At 38.3% G+C, this 19766-nt stretch overlaps 1 protein-coding gene across 1 annotated transcript; it reads left to right on the top strand.

Annotated features, from left to right (window-relative positions):
• The first annotated feature begins 5555 nt into the window (after positions 1-5555).
• cd44b (CD44 molecule (IN blood group) b) lies at positions 5556-17428 on the top strand. The gene is made up of 8 exons (XM_085461420.1): positions 5556-5932; positions 12072-12237; positions 12637-12779; positions 12900-12959; positions 14263-14559; positions 15271-15345; positions 15477-15555; positions 15681-17428. Exons 1-8 carry the CDS (start codon positions 5860-5862, stop codon positions 15871-15873), a joined length of 1086 nt encoding a protein of 361 aa, XP_085317546.1. The 5' UTR covers positions 5556-5859; the 3' UTR covers positions 15874-17428.
• Positions 17429-19766: the final 2338 nt, after the last annotated feature.

Here is a 19766-nt window from a genome sequence, read left to right as displayed (position 1 = left end):
TAATATACAAACACTATTGACTAATTTAGTTTTGTCAGTTACATTTAGGTTATTAGGGAACTGAATACTATATCACCACATCTGATAGTATTTCAGCCTCAGTCGAACCCATTCTTCATCTCCATTACTTTTTAATGTATGAATGATGATGAATATAAATAGTTTTGCATGTCGTCTGTGCTGATCTCACTGCTGAGTATTTATCACTATGCACAATTTACCCGTATGCTGAGAAGAGATGATGTGCCTTTACAGATCATTAAATATCAAGTCCAATGCAGCACAACTGATCCATAAAAAGCACCAGCATCTATACAAATATTTGTATAGAATGAATGCATTGATAAATTGGACTATAATGTTATGATGTATCTTTTTATATGTGCCTCACTGTTACAGAACTGAATGTCAATGAGGGGAAATCTTGCTGTGTTTCGGCCTTCATGCTATTGCAGATTGCGATCAGTTTGACAACTGCTGGATCTGTTAATTAAAGCAGCTGAACAACACACTTCGAGATATCAGCTCTGCAGCAAAACAGAGTCTGACATTTCCTTGGCTTTCTTTGCACAGTTTGACATTTAGTCCTCTGATAGCCACCCCGCCAATCTCTGCCCAACGATCTTATTATATGTAACAGCTGGATAAGGGAACTGCATTGACAGCAAGAATTAGATTTGTTCCCACTAAGGTTTTGCTGAACAGTTTTCAGGGTCTTGAAGATAATACAGGGGCTCAGGCATATGTGTAGGTCAGGCCAATGGACACACAGCATGGTACTGAGTGCTGGAGGCAGTTGCTATGGAGACCAAAGAGAACAAGTGTGCACCTCTTGGATGTCCTTCAGGCACTTGGTCCAAAAAACGTGTTGGTCCAAAAGCTGTAATGGCTGAATTCCATGTTTGAGGGTTTTCAGCTGCATATAATGAGGGATTGGGACCAGATCTTGTTTATATTAGAAAAAAAAGGCATAGGGGGAATTGCAGTCTCTTCAATTTGAATCCCACCCTTTCCCCAAGCCATTCAATCCTGGAGATGTAGATTTCTTCATCAAGTCAAGAAATAGATAATTATTGGAAGTATAAATTAAGACTTTTTTTTTTTTTTTTTACCAGGAACCATGATTTAAAGCAAACCGTTAAGGTTACATCTTCTGTAATGCACTATTCTATTGCCTGCTTTATTCTGGTCATTTATATAGGGAGGGCCACATGCAGTGCAGATTTACATTGTACAAGCAGGCAGGCTAATCACCGCAGCTGGCAAGAGGGTTGCTCTCATCCACATTATCTCATGCTCAAGTTTGTTCAACCATTGTTGACAGGATTTCCTCTGGTCTCCCCATTTCCCCTTACGACCAGGACTTCTTTATTCAATCCTCTTTTAAATATGATACGTTTTGTTTGCTTAACCCAGCTGTAACACTACTACTCTATACTTCCCCTTCTTTTTTCTGAGTTATGCCACATTTAGAACTTGATGTCATTTCTTTCCAAAGGCGTAAGTTGCTGCTGAGCTTAAAGCATCCTGTTTGTTTCTTCTGAAAGGAAACACATGTAGCGTTCCCAGAAACCGAGAGATATCTGCAAACATTTCAAATGAGACTTACTGAGGCTTATCTTTATGCAAACTGAGGGTACAGGTGACACAGGACATTCCATTTGGCTTTACAGTATGCTGTGACACTCACTATCCAAACACGGTCTCTGCTGTCCCAGCACCCAAACAGAAGCAAGGCCCTTGCTTTGTTGTTGTTGCAAAGCCCAGCCTTTTGAAGCGGTCCAGTCATGGTCCCGTGATGCTGGGAGAGCTCACTCAGCTCGACACTCTGCAGTGTGAGGCAGAGCTCGGCCAGAGATACACAATGAGGACACAGTCCTAGCAACCTCCTAACTTTATTAAGTTTATTAGACAAAGGCAAAGAATAGTTGTTTTGGGGAGAATTGGGTAAAAACACAAACTTGCTATTTTTGTCACTCGCAGATAATTTGTACAAATATTCAACAGTTTCAAGGGGATAACTAAGAAAATACTAAATATATAAAAGCAATATTGATAAATGAGACCGACAGAACCTTAGTGTCAAAATAAGCTGTACAAAAATTGGTTCAACATATTACAAAGTGGTGGTACCAGGGATGAAGGGCCCTTTTGACTGCAGAATTGGCAAGTTATTGGCAAGTTGCTTTTTATTATTTGACAGAGTTCAGCTCCAGGCAACCAGGAGATGAGCTTCATCATGCTGAGACAACACACACAAATATAGAAAGAGTTCCTGTGGTCGTCATACTGTACAGCCTCACTACACCACATACTTTACATCACTCATATTCATCACATGTTTAGACTGTGAATGTTGAATGTTTGTCTCACTGCTCTGCACTTATTTGGACATCTTGCAGTCTCTTTTAGCTCAAATTCCAGTAACGGCTCTGGTCGAAAGGAAAAAGGCACGCTGCCTAAAAGGAATTCTAAGGAGTTGCCAATATGCAGCCTAAATTACCACAAGGATTCCCAAACACGGTGTCAGCGTATGTGTGTGATCTCATTTAGTTAACATCATGGGAAAGTTCCTTTTTTTTATAATCAGTGACTCAGGAGTCTGATGTTTAATTAGGGATTTACTCATATATTGTATCCCCCAGTGTTCCTTTGTGTTCTTTGCTTTTCTTTTCACTGCCATACACCAGCAATAGCCACATGATAACCCTTGAAGGTTATCTGCAATTTGTTATTTTTCAAGCCATCATTGCAGCCTATGTGGTTATGAATAGGGTTTACAACCTAAATCACGGTTGAATGGGAAATATGACCCACTTAGTCATTAGCCCATTTTCATGTTCATACGAGCTCTTAAACACGATGGGTTCAACTAGGAAGAGCAAGTTTATTTTACTTGTATAAACTGACGGTGATTGAGAGTTTTGTGCATTCCATTGTGCTGGAGTGTTGACCAAGTTAGCCTCTCCTTGGCTCAGTCTAGCTTATATGGGACTGTGTATGTACAGCTGTTTAAGAGAGGCTTCAGCAGTCGTGGCAAATGTTACTCATTGACCCAACTATTCATTAAAGCAGTGGATCATCATTTCAGTTTAAATCATTGTTGTTTCTCCTGTGAGACTGGGGCAGACATTGTGCTGAGAAGGAAACATGCTAGACAGCTCTTGATCATTCTATACAAACATTTGGTCTTCAGAAGCTTGTTGTCATTGTTTCTCCTGTTCTTTTTCTTTCTTTCTTTCTTTCTTTGGGGGGGGGGCCTTTTTCAGATTATTTGAGTGATGTTTCATTTTTTAAATGTCAGTATAGCCCATTTCCAGTCAAAGGTTAAGAGCAAGATATACTAATCACACTAGGAAAGGCAGGAAATGCATCTGTGTTATGAGGTGTAAAAAAGGAAGTTGAAATAAATAGGGGTTTTTATGGTTTCTAGTATTGCAAACATGTTTACTTGCATTCTGTCTTGTAGGATAAACTGTCATGTCACTATGGCAACAGTAAAACAGGAAGTAAGCTATATTTGTGATGTAGGAGTGTGAATAACTCAGATACCTAGTTACATTTGTTTATTTATTTTTTGCATAGATAAGCAGCAAAAACTTAATAACTTAATAATTTAATTTATATATATATATTCAAGAATGGGCTCAGTTCTCAGCTTTTCTCCATCAGATGTAGCAGTAGCATTGCTCAAAAATAAGTCCAATTGATGCTTCTCTTACATGCTAATCATATACAAATCATGAGATTATACCTATACAAATCATTTAATCCAAATCATGAGATGTCGTTTAGAGATTATAATTAAGACTTTGAAGCAGATATTTGTGTGTCCTTGGTGTATTCTGTGCTTTTGCATATGTTGGACACTTGACTCTAGGGATGGCAACATCCAGTTGGTTAATCACTCAGCTTAATTGCCAATTACAAAGATATTTCAAAACCTATTACATGAATGGCCATGAACTATGGGTTCGAAGCACAGGGTGATCGTGATAGTGATGTTTACTGTATGTTTTCTTTTGCACCTCAGTCTCCTTTTTCACTTAACTTGAACTATGGGACAATTCCGAATGGGGATCTCCCTACTCAGGCACGATGCTCACATTTTTGGTATGTCAGCCAACTCCTAGGAACTTCTTTAGTAATCTCTTAACTTTTGAGTTAATGCTGTCTCCAAGTCAGTATTTCAGATGAAACTTTAAATGGTTCTCGAATGCGAGAATAACTCACAGGTGCTTACAATGGACTGTGTTTTTTGTACAATGACGGTACGAATAATGAGCTGGTTAAGATGTAGAGTTTTATTTCAGGCACGTTGGAATGATTGGTGAGCATTTTACTCAGTACACCGTGCTGCTGTGCCAACTGTTGCTTACTTGCACCCTTACTAGAGCTGTTGACACTTAACCTTGGTGCAATGGTAACCTTACACTTCCTGTGTTGGACCGCTAAAGCATGTAAGGAGTTTCACATTGAAAAGCATATGTAAAAGAGTCTGCAAGTCAACTGTGAGGGAAATTGTGATTTAAATGAGTGGGAAAATGCTGAGATGTAAGATATAAAAGCTAAAGTAATAAAGTAATGCACTAATAACGGTTTTCAACTGAAGGGCCAGGTCACTTATTATTTGAATTCTGTTCCCATGACTACAGAGGTACTGGCCATGCTGAGCCATTAGACATACTTTATGGTTGATATGGAACTCCCGCGAACACAGACAGTCACTTGTGCTTTCTCACCGCACTGTTTACTTGAGATATTGCGCAATCACATGCAAAATCACAAGATGTGTCACTGGGGAGATTCCGGTAATCTGAGGTGGCTTTATCCATCATCCTGATGAAGTGAAATGTTAAACCTAAAGATAGATTTGAGACAGGTTTCTCATGATGGTAGTGAAACCTCTAGTTGTTGAGATAGCACCACACATTGTTCTGCGTTAACAGGCACCATTGCATGAAAAGTGAAAAGTTTCAAGGTGCTTTCTGTATGCAGATTTTTAATAAAGTTGTGTCTTGAACACATTTCCATTGATGGATCTGTATCTTTGAAGTGTTTGCAATGTTCAAGGCAGATGTCGGACACACACACAGAGAGATAAAGGTGCAGTAAGAAGTTGAAGCTGATGATGAGGTGTGTCTGTGAAATGGATTTGACCTCTTATAATTGGTCACGCAGGCAAAAAAAAAAATAGACATAGAGACAGAAAAAGTGCAAAGGAGCACAAGACAAAAAAGGAAGCAAAAAAATCTGATGACAATAGAGTGAGGATTAAAGAGAAAACAGATGGGCTCTTTTAAAACTGTCAAGAACATGAAAAGGGGAAGTTGGGGGGGGGGGGGGGGGGGGTGCTAGGAGACAAGGCAGCGGAGCGGTAGGGAAGCAGGGAGAGGATAAGCAGCCAGACAGAAGAAGAGATGACGTTCATCTTATTCATTGCAAACTGTAGAAACGGGAAGCAAGTGAGAGGAAGAGAGGGGGAGTCTGTGTGAGGTGGGGCAGCAGGGGGGTGGGGCAAGTGTGGGAGAGGCACAAGGGTGTGTGCTCAAATGAATCACTCTTCTATGTGGTGTGCCACTGGTCTCTCAGGCAGAGAATCGAAAAGTTGGGGTAAAATCTGAGTCAGCTCCACCAGCTACCAGACACTCACAGCAACTCTCCTCCACAGCACCAGGTTTCCTCTCTGTCTCTCTTTTCTGTTCTCTTACTCATTTGCTCTCTTTTACTCTGACACACACCCACACGCACAAACACACACACACACACCAACCGTCACTCCTGGCTGAAAGAAGACGGGACCACAGGAGAACTGTTAAACACCTTTACTGCTACTCACCCAGCTCATCAGCAATCGCAATGCCCAGGATGTGGACGCTTATCTTGGGGGTCATGTTGGGATTACTGGCCTCCTCCAGGTCAGAAATTCAAGGTGAGGAGATTGTGCCTTTTCCCAGTGGATTTCGCTTTGTATGGGGATTTATTTTTCTTATTTTGCCTAAATTGTACCGGTCTCTCAGGCAGCAGGAATTTCTGAAAAGATTTTAACCAGACACTGTTATTACTCTGTGGAAAAAGACACCACTTAAAAGAAAGAGACTCTGCTCTGCTGCTTGTAGAATGCATGTGTAGATGCCGGCGAGACAGTGTGAGCAACACCAGCACAGACAGTCTGGCAGTCCGAGACTCCTGATAGACACAAAGGAGATAGGCGCTCTTGCTCACTCTCTGTTCGCACGCTGGCAAGTGAACCTTATCGCAGTTTTGGATGACCAGTTTAGCTTTAAAGTAGAAGCAGAAGGAGATTTTTTTTTCTTTGCTGCCACGCTTAATGCTACATCCTCTAACACAAAGGATGTAATCACCCTGGCAATGTCTCTCTGTCTGTCTCTTTTTTCTTTGTCTCTGTCACACATGCTATTTCTGTGTAAGGTTTTGATTGGATTTGTTGCTTGGAGCGGTATATCTCAGGAGGTGAAGCTGGTACAGAATCAAACAGGTCTGGGGCTTGTCTGGCTTATTCTCTCAGGAGCTGGTGGTGAGGTTGTTCATAGAGACTGCCTTTGGCACTGCACCAGAGAACAATCAACACCAAGCCATGAATTTGACCCGGATTTAAAGGCAAATATGAGTCTACCTACCTGAATCGCTCATGTATGTGAAGTCAAGTGCATGTAGGAAGGAGGAGGGGGGTGGATCCACTTTCCCCCATAGTGCTTCAACATGTGTTTGCCCCTCAAGACTCGTTGTGGATTGTGTAGCTGCGTGCATGTGTGTCTGCGTCTGTATCTCAGCGTCTGAGTGTCAGAGTAATTGGTGTCTGGAAACTTAAGTGTCCTGCAGTGGTTACTACTCATCCTGATCCAGACAACATCTTTTTTGCCACAAGCACAGAAATGAGAGCAGGTCTTGTGGACCAGTGACCACCCCAGACATCCACAAGATATCTAGATAGTTTTAAAGACAGTTATTACGTGGCTTCAGGAAATGGTTCTGTGAAGATTTATAAGTAATATAAATAGTCCGTAGTAACGGCTGCAAATGCCCTAAAGGCTGTCATATTAATTTTTTACCCAGCAGTTCATGTAATTTATTTGATCAGTTTAAATTAATATATAACTGCATGGCCTTTTGCCAGGGATGCAGTAAGACCCATATTTAAATTGAATCAAATCTATTGCTACTTTCCAATAATTCATCCAGCGGTGAGAGTGTGTGAAATCTTTCATATGTGATCATTCGTAAATATCTATCAATAGGTAAAGATCGATAATTGATCCTAATGAAACAATAAGGCACTCAGTTAGAGAAACACTGTAGCCTTTGTTAAAGAGCAAGATCAGTCTCCATAATGTACATGGTCTTGGCCTAAAGTGGATTGTGGCTGAGTATTTGCCTCTTTGGATTAGAAACCCCTGCTGCCGTACTTGTGTTAGGTTTTGAGGTGAAGGATGGTCAAAGCTCCAGTGCAGGCACTCACAAAGAGGGCTTGTAATTTGTAGGCTCTGAGTACCACCAGACACGTGTCTCTTCCACCAATATAACCTCTGGTATGAATGAGTTTCCGTGTCCATGCATCATTACAGTTTGTTATAAGTTTTAGAGTTGCTCACCTTTTTTTTCCTGTTTTGCATGTTTCAACCTTCCTATTAGTATGTGCCGTCTGCTCTTTGTCTTTCTTTTATGCATCAAAGTCTGTGTTACAAGCATGCTTTCTTAGAAAAAGTTCTGGTAATCTGTGGTTCAGCTGAAACTTGTACCACACAGGAAATGGAAATGTGAATAATACTCGAATCCGAGATTTTGAGAGATAAAGTAAGTTATGCCTTTGCAAAATTAGGAAATAAGGTTGATGTGATTCTTGTTTGCTGAGTGAAGCTAGGCTAACATTTCATTAAAACAAAAAGAATAACTGATGACAGTTATTTCTTGACTTTTAGAGGAAGCTAAATGAATTTCCCTGTTACATCATACAGTTTGTAAGCTAAGAAGTGACTTCCACTTACTTCCCATAATGTGAGACAAAGGTTGTTTTTTTTCAGGAGTAACAGAAAGCTCTTGAAAAAAGCTCAAGTAAAACTCTTGAATGAAAAATAAAAATGTTGGTATTCATGAAAATGTGTTTCAAATTGATCTTTCCTCTTGTAAATGTATCAGTTTGATGGTTTATACCTTTGTCAGCCAATCAAAAGGACGTCTGCAAGAGATAATGTGGTACTTCCACTTTTTTAACTTTACTATTCAACTTTATTTATTTGTTTTTTTATTTAGATTTAAAGTTTAGAAAAAGGCTGTGAAAGGGTATGAAAGTACATCTGACAGAGTTGATAAATCTGATAAATATGGTATTTTTGTTGAGAAAAGGAAAATGAATTGGGTAGGTGGTGCAGGAAGCCTGGAGGTGGGAAAGGAAATGACAGTTTAGAGTGAAAGTCAGATAATAACAGTCCTTGTGACCTTGATGTGTTTGTGTGTGTGCATGCACACAGGCATATTTTCATAAGAGCTTGTGTTTCACCTGTCCCACTGGCCCATTGGACTTTTGGTGTGACGAATGGAGGGAAAGACACATCTGCTTACAGAGCAACTTCACTTTAGTGTGAGAATGTAGGATACTGGAGCATTGTGGGAGCTATGACCTGAAGGACCCTCTCTCACAAATAGCTGATGAATAAAATGAATGTTAATGTGGTTGTGGGACACGTGCAGCTGATTTTCTGTTCAAGCATTGAATTCCCACGTATAAATTAATATTTTTAGAAATGTTGTGAGTCATACTTTATGTGCAAGGTTTCATTACTTATTTCACTTAGGATCACAGGAGGCTGGAGCCTATCTCAGCTGTCACAGAGTGAGAGGAAAGGTAAACTCAGGACACACCGCCAGTGTGTCACGGGCCTGACAAAAGAAAACTACGGCCAGTATAGAATCACAAATCAACCTGTCGTGCACAAATTTGGACATGTACACTCCACACAGAAAGCCCCCAGCTAACCACAGTGTTCTTGTTGTGAAGTGCCAGCGCTAACCACTGCACGACTTTGCTGCTTCCCTTTTCAGTAAAGTGCACCTCAGAAAATGTGGATAAGAGAATAAAAATAAACACAACCCGTGTGTGTGTGTTCCTGTTTTCCATGGCGTGCCACGTGAAACCAAGAAGAAATTATCAGTGACTGTTCCTGCGCACGTGTGTCTGTGATGCGCTTGTCTGTTTGCGCACCTGTGCGCAGGGGGCAAATTGTACTTTATTGCTGCCCTAGAAAAGACAAGCAGAGAGTAATGAAAGAAAACAAGACAGAATGAGAGAGAGCAGGAAAAAAGTGAGGGTTGAGAGTCAGGCTTGTCAATTACTTCTACAGCAGCTGGAGGTTTTGGCAAGAAGCTGTGCTAAAGCTCTCTTTCTCTTAGGCTTTGTATCTACAGACTTCTCAGTCTCCTTGGTTTCAACTCCATTAGGTGACAATAGAGCCTTTGGGAGAGTCAGTGCCTTGGCACAACAGGTTTCTGGGCTGTATAAAAACACCCATGACTGTTCTCTCTGCATACTAATGATTACTTCTAAGATTCATGTCAGCCTCTTTTTCATCGCACAGAGCCATGCCCGCTTTGATCTCTCTGGGCAGGGCAGTTGTGTGTTTTTGCGAGAAACACAGTGTGGCAGCAAACGTTGAAGTTCTTTCAGGTGTGTGTGCATATGTGTGAAAGTGAGAGATAAAAAAGTGGTGGTGGCGAGGGAGTTAGCGAGGGCAAAGATCAGAAATTGCTCTGCAATAAAAGTTGCACTGCCTTTTGTTTTTTGCCTAACTGCTTATAACAGCAGAGATCTCAACTTCCGTTTGTTGCTAGTGCTCTGTTTACTCATAACAGCCAGTGGAAAGTAGGTGGACCTATTTTTTTAATCATATCTGGCATTTTATAAGACTCCTGTCTTTATTTCAAGGAGATGAGCATGCTATCAAATTAAAAATAACATTTTTATATGCATCTCAATGTTTGGAATGGAGAAAAGGAAGATTACACTAAAGCAAAATTAATATTTGTCTTTTTGGTAACTCTTTACAGTACAGTTACATGAAAAATTGAATGATTAACATGTTCTCTTATCAAGCATGGCTTAGAATCAAGTTGTTTTAATGAAAATGATTTATGAGTTATATAACTTTATAGTTTAATGCTGGTTAATGTTTGCAGATATACTCCCTAATCATTGAACGTATTGACATTAGGCTACTTATGGGCAGTTTACTCCAAATGATTTGCAGATGCAGACATCACATTTTGCTTCACTGATAAAACATAAAATAGAATAGGAATCTGATTTATGATTATTGCTGCTACATTAAGCACTGCATCAAGTATTATGTTTGAGATGCTGTTAATCTGTGCACTCACGTCACTATGAAAGATAAAGCTTGATTGATTATTAATTTATTTCAATTAATAATCATCAAGATATGGTTGATGAGGTTTCACATGATGCTTTTCGATACATTTTGAAGAATTTATGTACCTTAGATATTTCCTGGTAGTATGTCTTTTTCTGTTTATATACTACAATATAAGTCTCAGAAATCCTTACAATTATTCTTTACTGCCTCTAAATAAACAACTTCATTAATTTTTTCATAGTACAGCAGAGGTGTTCAACTCTAGGCCTCAAGGGACGCTGTCCAGCAGGTTTTAGATGTGTCCTTGATCCAACACAGTAATTTAAATGGCTAAATTGCTCTTCAACATGTCTTTAGGGTCTCCAGAGGCCTGGTAATGAACTAATCTTTGATTCAGATGTGCTGACCCAGGGTGAGATCTAAATCCTGCAGGACACCAGGCTTTGAGGCCTGGAGTTGGAAACCCCTGTACTACAGCTAAAATGTGATCTGGTTTATTTCATGTTGTATTGATTGCAGGAGAATTGTATTGCTGTATAAAGACACTTTTTAAAGTTGCATTTTGTGTTGCCAAAGAGTGTTTTAGAGTCTATCCAGAGTATTTTACTGATTTTCACTATAGAGAAGATTTTCTGGTTTGTCTGTTTTTACCTTTTTACTTTTTTACTCCAACTAACAAGGAAGGTGTGGTGTCATTTTTAGTTTTGTGGAACAGTTTCAACAAGTTTCTGATCAGCTAACTTTGGTTATTGCATATTTCTCCTCCAAGAGACCCATTTGCTCTGAAGGAAGGAACAAGGAGCAACAGTATGATCAGTTTTACGCTTTCACACTTGACTGCAGGAAGTTAAGATAGTAAATCATGTGCATCATTTTCCTGTGTGATGTGTGATTAAGGCATTGTGAAACCTACCATGGCAACAAATTTAAACAAGCAAGAAAATCTCCAGGTGCTTAAATTCTAAAATTGATTTTTTGCCAATACCAACGGTTACATTGTGTGTGTGTGTGTGTGTGTGTGTGTGTGTGTGTGTGTGTGTGTGTGTGTGTGTGTGTGTGTGTACACCGTGCACCTGTGGCTCTATGACAGGAGTAGCTATGTGTACACAAACTTCTGTTAGCTCATTGCTCATTTGCTAACCCTAGTTTGCATGTCAGCATCACAAAGTTTGCTTCATTTTGCTGTAGACTAACTTATATAAATTACCTCACATGACACAGAACACATAGTGTGTGGCACTCTGTGACACTTACTTTTTTGTGGATTCACTGTAAGGACATAAAGCATGTTTATGCCAAAAAAGTGTTCTTTTAACGAAGCGGTTACTTAATGATGTTTTTGTTTTGTTTTGTGTACTTTCCAGGCGTGGGAAGCATACATTGTGATGTGTGAACTCTTAAGCTAAAATCTATAGTTGTGGTTGTTTGTACTACCTTAGTCATGATAAGTATGTATTATATTATCATTATTATCAGTAGTGTAAGTATTGTTAGTCTTAGTAGTTTATTATTATTATCACTACATGTTGAATTGCGATTCCGTTTGATTTGCTGTAATTTTCTCCAAATCCCTTCACCCAAATAACAAGTCTTCTCTATGTGTTACTGCAAGTGGCCTGTGTAGTGAATAGAGATCAAACCAGTAAAACCGATTCAATTTTTTTTTTCTGTTTCTCCCTGTAGTGACTGCCCGAACCTGCAGCTTTGCTGGAGTTTTCCGGGCTGAAGGAAAGGAGCGTCACTCTTTGGACTTTGACATGGCTGAAAAAGTGTGTGAGCAACAGACGAGCACCATTGCAACCCTAGAACAAGTCCAGGAGGCCTATAATGCATCTATGCAAACCTGCAGGTGCATCAACAAGCATTTTTCTAAAAATGTGTATTTGTATTCACGGTTACGAGCTAAATTTATTTTCTTCCTTCTCGGATTCCCCCTTTTTGGAGATTTTTTTTTTCATTTTTGGTTTTGATTTTGCAATATTGACCCTAATTTAAATCATGTGATGCTTTTGGGTCCTCTTGTTTTTTTGTTTTTTTGTGTGTGTGTGTCCCTTTAGCTAAAATGTGCACAAATAGAAGTTACCACCATTGACCATCCTTCAGTTGAGGAAACCACCTTCCCATCATTTCTATTAGTTGTGGGATGTGTTTTAGCATGATTTAATTTGATAGTTTGCATCCACCATTAACAAATGTACAATCATTTTAATATCAGAATATTACTAACAATATTATTGTATCTGTTTAGGAACGGCTGGATCAGCAATATGAGCATCGCCATCCTTAGACACGAGCGCCACGACAATTGTGCAGGGAACATGATTGGTTTAATTATAAATCCAAAAGTACAGCCTGATGAGAAATATGATGTCTACTGCTTTGATGAAAATGGTAACTTTACCAAAATGAATTAAGCTGTTACCCAGCTGCAGTCAAACAATAGCATACAAATTGTCTTGTAAATTTTCAGTCTAGATTTAATTGAACTTGGCTTTTTGGTGATGTTTTCAGCTGGATCAAAGAGGAACTGCACCAAAGAATTTGATTTGAAAAAAATCAAAAATCCACCAGGTAAGCAAAGTAAACCCATTCCCTCTCTCCTTGCTTTAATACATCTGGCATCCATAGTTTAATAAGGAGAGGTTATTTGCAAAAAGTGAACGTGAACATTTTTTATGATACAGAATTTAATTAAGAAATTTGGTGATTAGCCTCCGATGATCCATCACAGCAGAGCAGAATCCCATTGGTGAAAGGAATTAGGAGAGGAACCCTCAGAGTGTTGAAGCTGGTGGTGATGAAGATGAAAATGAGGTGGTGAGGTGTTGTTCTGAGTGACCAGGGTGAGGAGGAGATTGGGAGGAGGCGGGTTGGATTAATCAAAGTCTGAAAGGCAGAATGACAGAAGAGCACTGAGATTTAAAGCACGCCTATGGAATAAGGGTGGGATGTCACTCAAGTTCATATGTATGTAGACAAGTGAATACTTTTGACAATATAGTGTATAATGACCAAAGTCATATTAGTAATGATAATGGTGAAGGCTAAATCATTATTGCCTTGTATGATAATCTGTATCTGGAATGTACGATGAACTCAAGAACTATTTAATTAGGTACAACTGTTCACCTAGAAACAGATGGGCTACAGAAGCAGAAGAACACCCCATGTTCCACCCCTGATATTTTCTTGGCACTCTGGGTCCTTTGGTACCAATTGAATATTATTTAAACACCACAGGCTACCTGAGTGTTTTTGCTGCCCATGTCCATTCTTTTATGACCACAGTATACAGATCTTCTGATGCCTGTTTCCAGCAGGATAACGTAGCATGTTGTTAATCATCTTAATCTGGTTCCTAAGCATGGCAACGAGGTCACCAGTCACCGGATCTCAGTCCAATAGAGCACTTTTGGGATGTAGTGAAACAGAACAATAGAATAGAATGCCTTTAATTGTCACAATACATTTTGGCATATATCATTAGCATCCAATCATTCACCAATTTTTCCACTTATCCAGTTAAAGGCACTAAGGAGCTTGAGACCATCCCAGCTCCTATAGAATGAGAGGCAGGATACATGTGTGAATGTGGGATATCATTAACATGAAAGATCATTTTGTAGCATTGCATAATTATTTGAAAAACTGTAAGCAAAGAAAATTGAAATCCTTGAAACAAAACGAATATTCTTCTTGCTTCTTGCTAAGTCACTTTAAGTTACTTTTGATGTCCATTAATACTCAATATTATCAAAGTAATATAGTATATTATCAAATGTAAAACTTGTGTTTCGTTATAACCATTAAACCATGCATGACTCTTTCTTTTCTGATTCCTCCCTGCATCCTGAAAACCCAACATCAACCACAGTTAAAACGATGACAACTACACCTCAAGCTCTTGAAAATGAGACGGACACAACTCTCTCAACTTTTAATACTACAGAGGATATCTTTAAAGGTCCTGATGCAGAGACTACTGAAGAGACTGAGACCATCAGTATGGGTGCATTTCCAGTCCAGTCCACTTCCAGTCCTGCAGAAATCGACAGTGGATCAGGGGGGGTGTCGAACGAGTTGGAACAGTTTACAACAGTTTCAACAACTAAGGAAATGCAAACTCCTCTTGGGGATGAGACAAACGACGAATATTCTTCCACAACAAAATGTAAGAAAAACATACAGCACAAAACTCAGAACAAAGAGATTTTTATATGAATGCAGTTCAGTTCAGGATTGAGATGTACTCTTCATGATTTTGATAATCTATACTGATAAAATATAATGACAGTATAATGCTTTGCCATAGTATACAAGGCCAATTTCTCCTAGAGACTGTACTGAACTCAGGTCATGTGTTATTTGCCCTACATTCTTCTATTTTTGTATATTCCAAAGATAGAATAATGAAAAATGATAATGTTTAATTTCAATAATGTCAAATTGTTTATAATTTTATAACTTAACATAGAAAAATACTGTCATAATGCACCATGATGACATCTCATGCAACAGGTCTGGGGATGGCTAAAGTAAGTTTTAGAACTTAGGATGCCCCCTTGTGTTAGTTTGAGTTGTACAATTTAATTTGCTGAAGGCACTGACACCTTAACTCAAATAAGTTTTATTAAAGGCCTAATAACAGTATTATAAGTGACACTTTGGGAGAGATAATGCAGAGGGGGAAGCAGCTTTATTGATATTTTTGCAGTTTGTAGTATCTAGTAATGCACACCAGTCTGGTCCACTCAGAGAGAAAAGGAAATTAAATGGGAATGGTAATATTTAAGATATATTTATTTTTGAGACATCTATATGCCAATAAATGGTTTATTTTAGGATGATATAAACTGAATATCTCTTGTTTTGTTGATATCAGCGCCCCCAAAAGATGGCAAAGGCCGCATGGCAGTTTCTACTGAAAAACCTAAGTCACCGAGCAGCAGTGACTCAAGTAAGCAAATTATTTCACATATACCATATAAAGAGTCATTGCAGCTATGTAATACTATGCAATCCTATTTACACTCTGGACTGACAGTAATTTTTACCCCTTTTAATCCTAACTTTTATGTCTCCTTCTAGATTGGATTGTTATTATTCTAGTGATTTTGGCAGTCATCATTATTATTCTTCTATGTGCAGCTGTCGCCAAGAGAAAAAGGTATGACTTGGATTACCATCATAATAGGACTGACAATTAAGACCTAGTAAAACACCCCTCTATATACAGTGAGGCATTGCAAAAACTGACATTAATTATATATGTATCTAAATGTGTTTTGGCAGCTTATGCGGCAAGACGCAAACCCTGATGATCACAAAAGACACAGGTGAAGGCAATGGAGCAGCAGCATCTGGCTCCCAGAACCAGGAAATGGTGACCCTCATGAGCAAGGAGAAGGTCCAGGAGAACGGCAACACAGAGGAGTTCACTGTCATCACTCTGGGAGAGTCGACAGATAAAGAGCAGCTGGCATGAGGGATGAGCGCATGAAGACGATAGTCAGTTAGAGGAGGAGTGTCAAAGTGAGGAGATGATCGAGACAGTAGATGGGTGGGGGCAGGGGCTCCAGTTTCAAGGGGATAAAATTGCTTTTGGTGGCAAGCACTGAAGGGTGTTACAGAGACTGTCTAGCTGAGGCTTGGCTTCAGTACTCCAGTGGGTCTGAAGCAGCTGATTCTAGGTAGGACCATGTCTTTTACGGGCAACATTTTGTCTGGTAGCACAGACTGAATGTTGCTCAGGGGTTGTAAATGTATTTTTTGTTAGTTTTCGCGTTTGTACATTTGTATGCTTTATTGATGATAAAGCCACAGGCGCAAGTGTTTATAGGGGGCATGAGGAGTGACAGCAAATTTAGATAATGTTCACCTCTTTTAGATAAGATGGATCCCAAAATTTGCAATTCAGCCTAAATGGAAAAGATGAAATCAGCAATGCGAACTGATTTATCTTCTTTAACTTACATCAACAATGTTAAGCCACCAGCCCCCCAAGTATTTAATTTATTTTCTTTGCTATTGTTAATGGCTTGTGTATATTTCAAACATTTCCTGAGAACTGAAAAGTTATTTTCCATGTTCAAGAAAACTGGGGATGTCACTACCTTAATTTATGCAGCTTTTTCTTGATCTCTGTATATAAAGTATGTATGTTGAAAATGATTTAGCAATAGCTCCATGTGTGTTTTTGTTTTGTTTTGTTTTTTTATAGTAAGGGTTTAGTACCTGTTTTAAGGAGGTTTCCAAGGGTCATTTAATTAGAAGCTATATCTAAAAAAAAAAAAAAATACTGAGGATGCAATTATGAAACAATTGTGATTTTGCAATAGTCATAATTTAAGGCATCCAAAATTTATGCATCACTGAAGTCAGTTAAAATAATGTACATTTATACTGAGTTGCAAATATGAGGATACCTTGATGTTATCCTGAGGATAAGAAGAATCATAGTAAAGATGTAACCATGCTATATACACAGTGTGTACATTCATTGGGGCTAAAGGACAGCACAAAAGAAACAATTTGACTCTATCTATAGCACATTAACCATTTCCAATGCCAAATTTGCCACACAAGTGACAGGTGCTTGTCTTTGTATACTGAACCAAATTGCACATAATAACATATGCTTGTACTGTATGTGAAAGGTTGTTTCAAGAGAAAAAGACTGCAACAATACTGTCTATGTGTTCCCAAGAGAGGGGTTTGTAATGATGACACTTATGTGCTTTGCTCAAGCCTGATGTGCCAGTTGCTCAAACATGTAAACCAAATGCTGCATTCTTTTCTACTGACCTTCTCAAAGCTAAAATATACATTGTTTCCTATCGAGATCAATTCCTGTCCGCCAACCTTTTTTTGAATTGTAAACTGATTTAGGTTTGTGAATTCCTCCTTTTTTCTCTAAAATGATTTGCTTTGAAGAGAAGTAGCAAATGTATTAGAGTAGCCAGCTTTATGACAGAATAACGCATGTCATTGAAATAATTTCTAAAGTCTTGAATTAAATAATAAATGTGTACATAAACAGATTTGCTGGAATGGGGTGTTCCCTCTGTAATTGCTGTTGCTTTTTGTGTAGTGACAAGGGGAGCAATCGATCGGTGTAGCCAGAAAGGAAATGCAAGTGGTTACACTGCGCTGCATAACAGGAAGAGAAGTTTCCATGGTACCAGCACTGTGACGAGAGAACATGTTTACACAGAAGTCAGAAAGAGAAAAAGACGGCCATTTTGAAAGGCAGAGAAGGATTCTTTCCTGGATTAAAATGCAAGCAGTGTAGTCACAATGACAACAGAGAAGTATTACTGTTTTTTTTTCCATGCATTTATTGCACAGTACACTGTCTAATTCACTGACACTGATGGATAATGGAGAAGCCCTTGAATCAGAATTAGTTTTAATAGTTAGCAAGGGGTGGTTCATCTATTTACAGTGTTGTATAAAGTATTTGCCCCATCCTGATTTCATTTTTTTTTTTTTTTTTGCATATTTGTTACACTTGCATGTTTTAGATCATAAAGAAAATGTTAATAACAGACAAAAATAGTTTGAGTAAATATTAAATGTCGTTTTTAAACAATGATTTCTTTTTTAAGGGGTAAAAAAAATATACTATTCAAACCTACCTGTACATGTAATATCTTTTTATTAGTCTAGGTTCAAATACTAGACAGAACAACTTGATTACTTTTTTCATATTTTATTTACCCAGCCAGCAAATAATTTTTTAGTGTCTTTTCCCATTAGAAATACTGATACAGGCCAATGAAAATTTCAGGCTTTTATCTTTATAGTCCTTGAAAAGTAAAATTTCACAGCAACTTGTTTTATGATTTTTATGCAAAGTGGAGAAGGTCGAGCAGAAAATGTTCTAAAAATTTGCTGATTGAGATGGAATAACCCATCTAGCAGTCTGGAATGTGTTACAAAGCAATTTCTAAGGCTCTGGGACTCCAGGGAACCCTGATTAGAGGCATTCTCCACAAATGGAGAAAACTTTAGTGAACCTTCCCAGGAGTGGCCAGCCTACCAGAATTCCTCCAAAACAGACAACTAATCCTGAAGGTCACAAAAGAATCCAGAACAACATCTAAAGAACTTACTTCTCTCAGTTAAGGTCAGCATTCATGAGTCAACTTTAAGAAAGGCAGTGGAAAAATGGCATCCGTGGGAGAGTTCAAAGGTGAAGATGTGAAAAAGTTTGCTAGTTATCACAAATACTTGATTGGAGTTTCATGTTGGTGGCACGAGTTTTTAGGTTATGGGGCAATTATTGATTATGCATAGGGCCAGGTAGGATAGTTTTTCCTCCTGAAGACATGAACTTATAATTTATAAATGGCATTTTATAGTTACTTGGGTTATCATATATTTTATCTAATATCAAAACTTGTTTGATGATCTGAATCATGTAAATGTAACGAATATGCAAAAAGAAAAAACATTGAAAAGAGGGGAAAGTGTTCATCTTTTATATACAGTCTATGTTTATTTGTAGTAAACCATTTCTAGCCTTAATCAGGTGCATTCTCTTTTTTTTAATTCACCCAATATTTAAGAACAGAAAGAGGAATTGTGCCACATTCTGCAACACAAATGTCATATTTTATATGTTTAATTCTCTATATTTCAACAACAACAAAAAAGCCACAGAAATTTACTGTCACTCTATTTAATGGCCAATTTTCAAAAGCAATGACTTACTTATAAAGGAACATACAACATTTCTCTATGTAAAACCCAATATGGAACTAATGTCTATAAAGACTATTGGAATGTGGGACTGCCACCAATAATCTTCTGCCAATGATTTAGCTTTTCATTAGCTTTTATCACATTTATCTGTATTCAGCTGGAAGACAAAAACTGGCATAAATTGAAATCTTGGCTCCAGACATCAGCTAGTTATACTGGAAGCCCGACAGAATCACCAGTTGCCCAGAGGCTAATTCAGTAGGCTATCTGATGGATTCCCACATTAGCTTAGAAGCAATGACGCTTTGGAGTTTGTTCACAATGCATAATGGGGTCAACAAATCCGTTCCTTTTTTTTCTTTAGCAAGTTCACCACCTAAACAAAATGTGTACCGTTTGTTGCCTTAATGAAGATTAATACGATCAATATTAATAGCAAAATGGGATAGAGTAGCTTAAACAAGCAGTAAATACTTCACTGTCTGTTTTCTCCCTTACCTTCTTAATCAAAAATAATAAAAGATAAAATCTACTAGAAATGTTTATACAGTAATACTACACTAAAACAACTAGTTAATAAAAACTAAACACAATATAGCATACATGTATTTCTTTTTTGTGCAAAAATTGTTGTAAAACAAAGAAAGAAAGAAAGTCTCAAAACAGCTGCAA

This window comes from Copadichromis virginalis, linkage group LG7 (genome assembly GCF_057382275.1).
Source record: "Copadichromis virginalis isolate Kocher_CV1m ecotype Utaka linkage group LG7, C_Virginalis_male_GT1.1, whole genome shotgun sequence".
In the NCBI taxonomy this organism is placed as follows: Eukaryota; Metazoa; Chordata; class Actinopteri; order Cichliformes; family Cichlidae; genus Copadichromis; species Copadichromis virginalis.
The sequence above is the reverse complement of the archived record's forward strand: the minus strand, read 5'-3'. Positions and strand labels throughout refer to the sequence as shown.

Coding starts and splice junctions, on each gene's coding strand:
- cd44b (XM_085461420.1), top strand. CDS start 5,860: ATGCCCAGGATGTGGACGCTTATCTTGGGGGTCATGTTGGGATTACTG. Junction 5,933..12,071: donor CTCCAGGTCAGAAATTCAAG/GTGAGGAGATTG, acceptor TTCTCCCTGTAG/TGACTGCCCGAACCTGCAGC. Junction 12,780..12,899: donor CTACTGCTTTGATGAAAATG/GTAACTTTACCA, acceptor TGATGTTTTCAG/CTGGATCAAAGAGGAACTGC.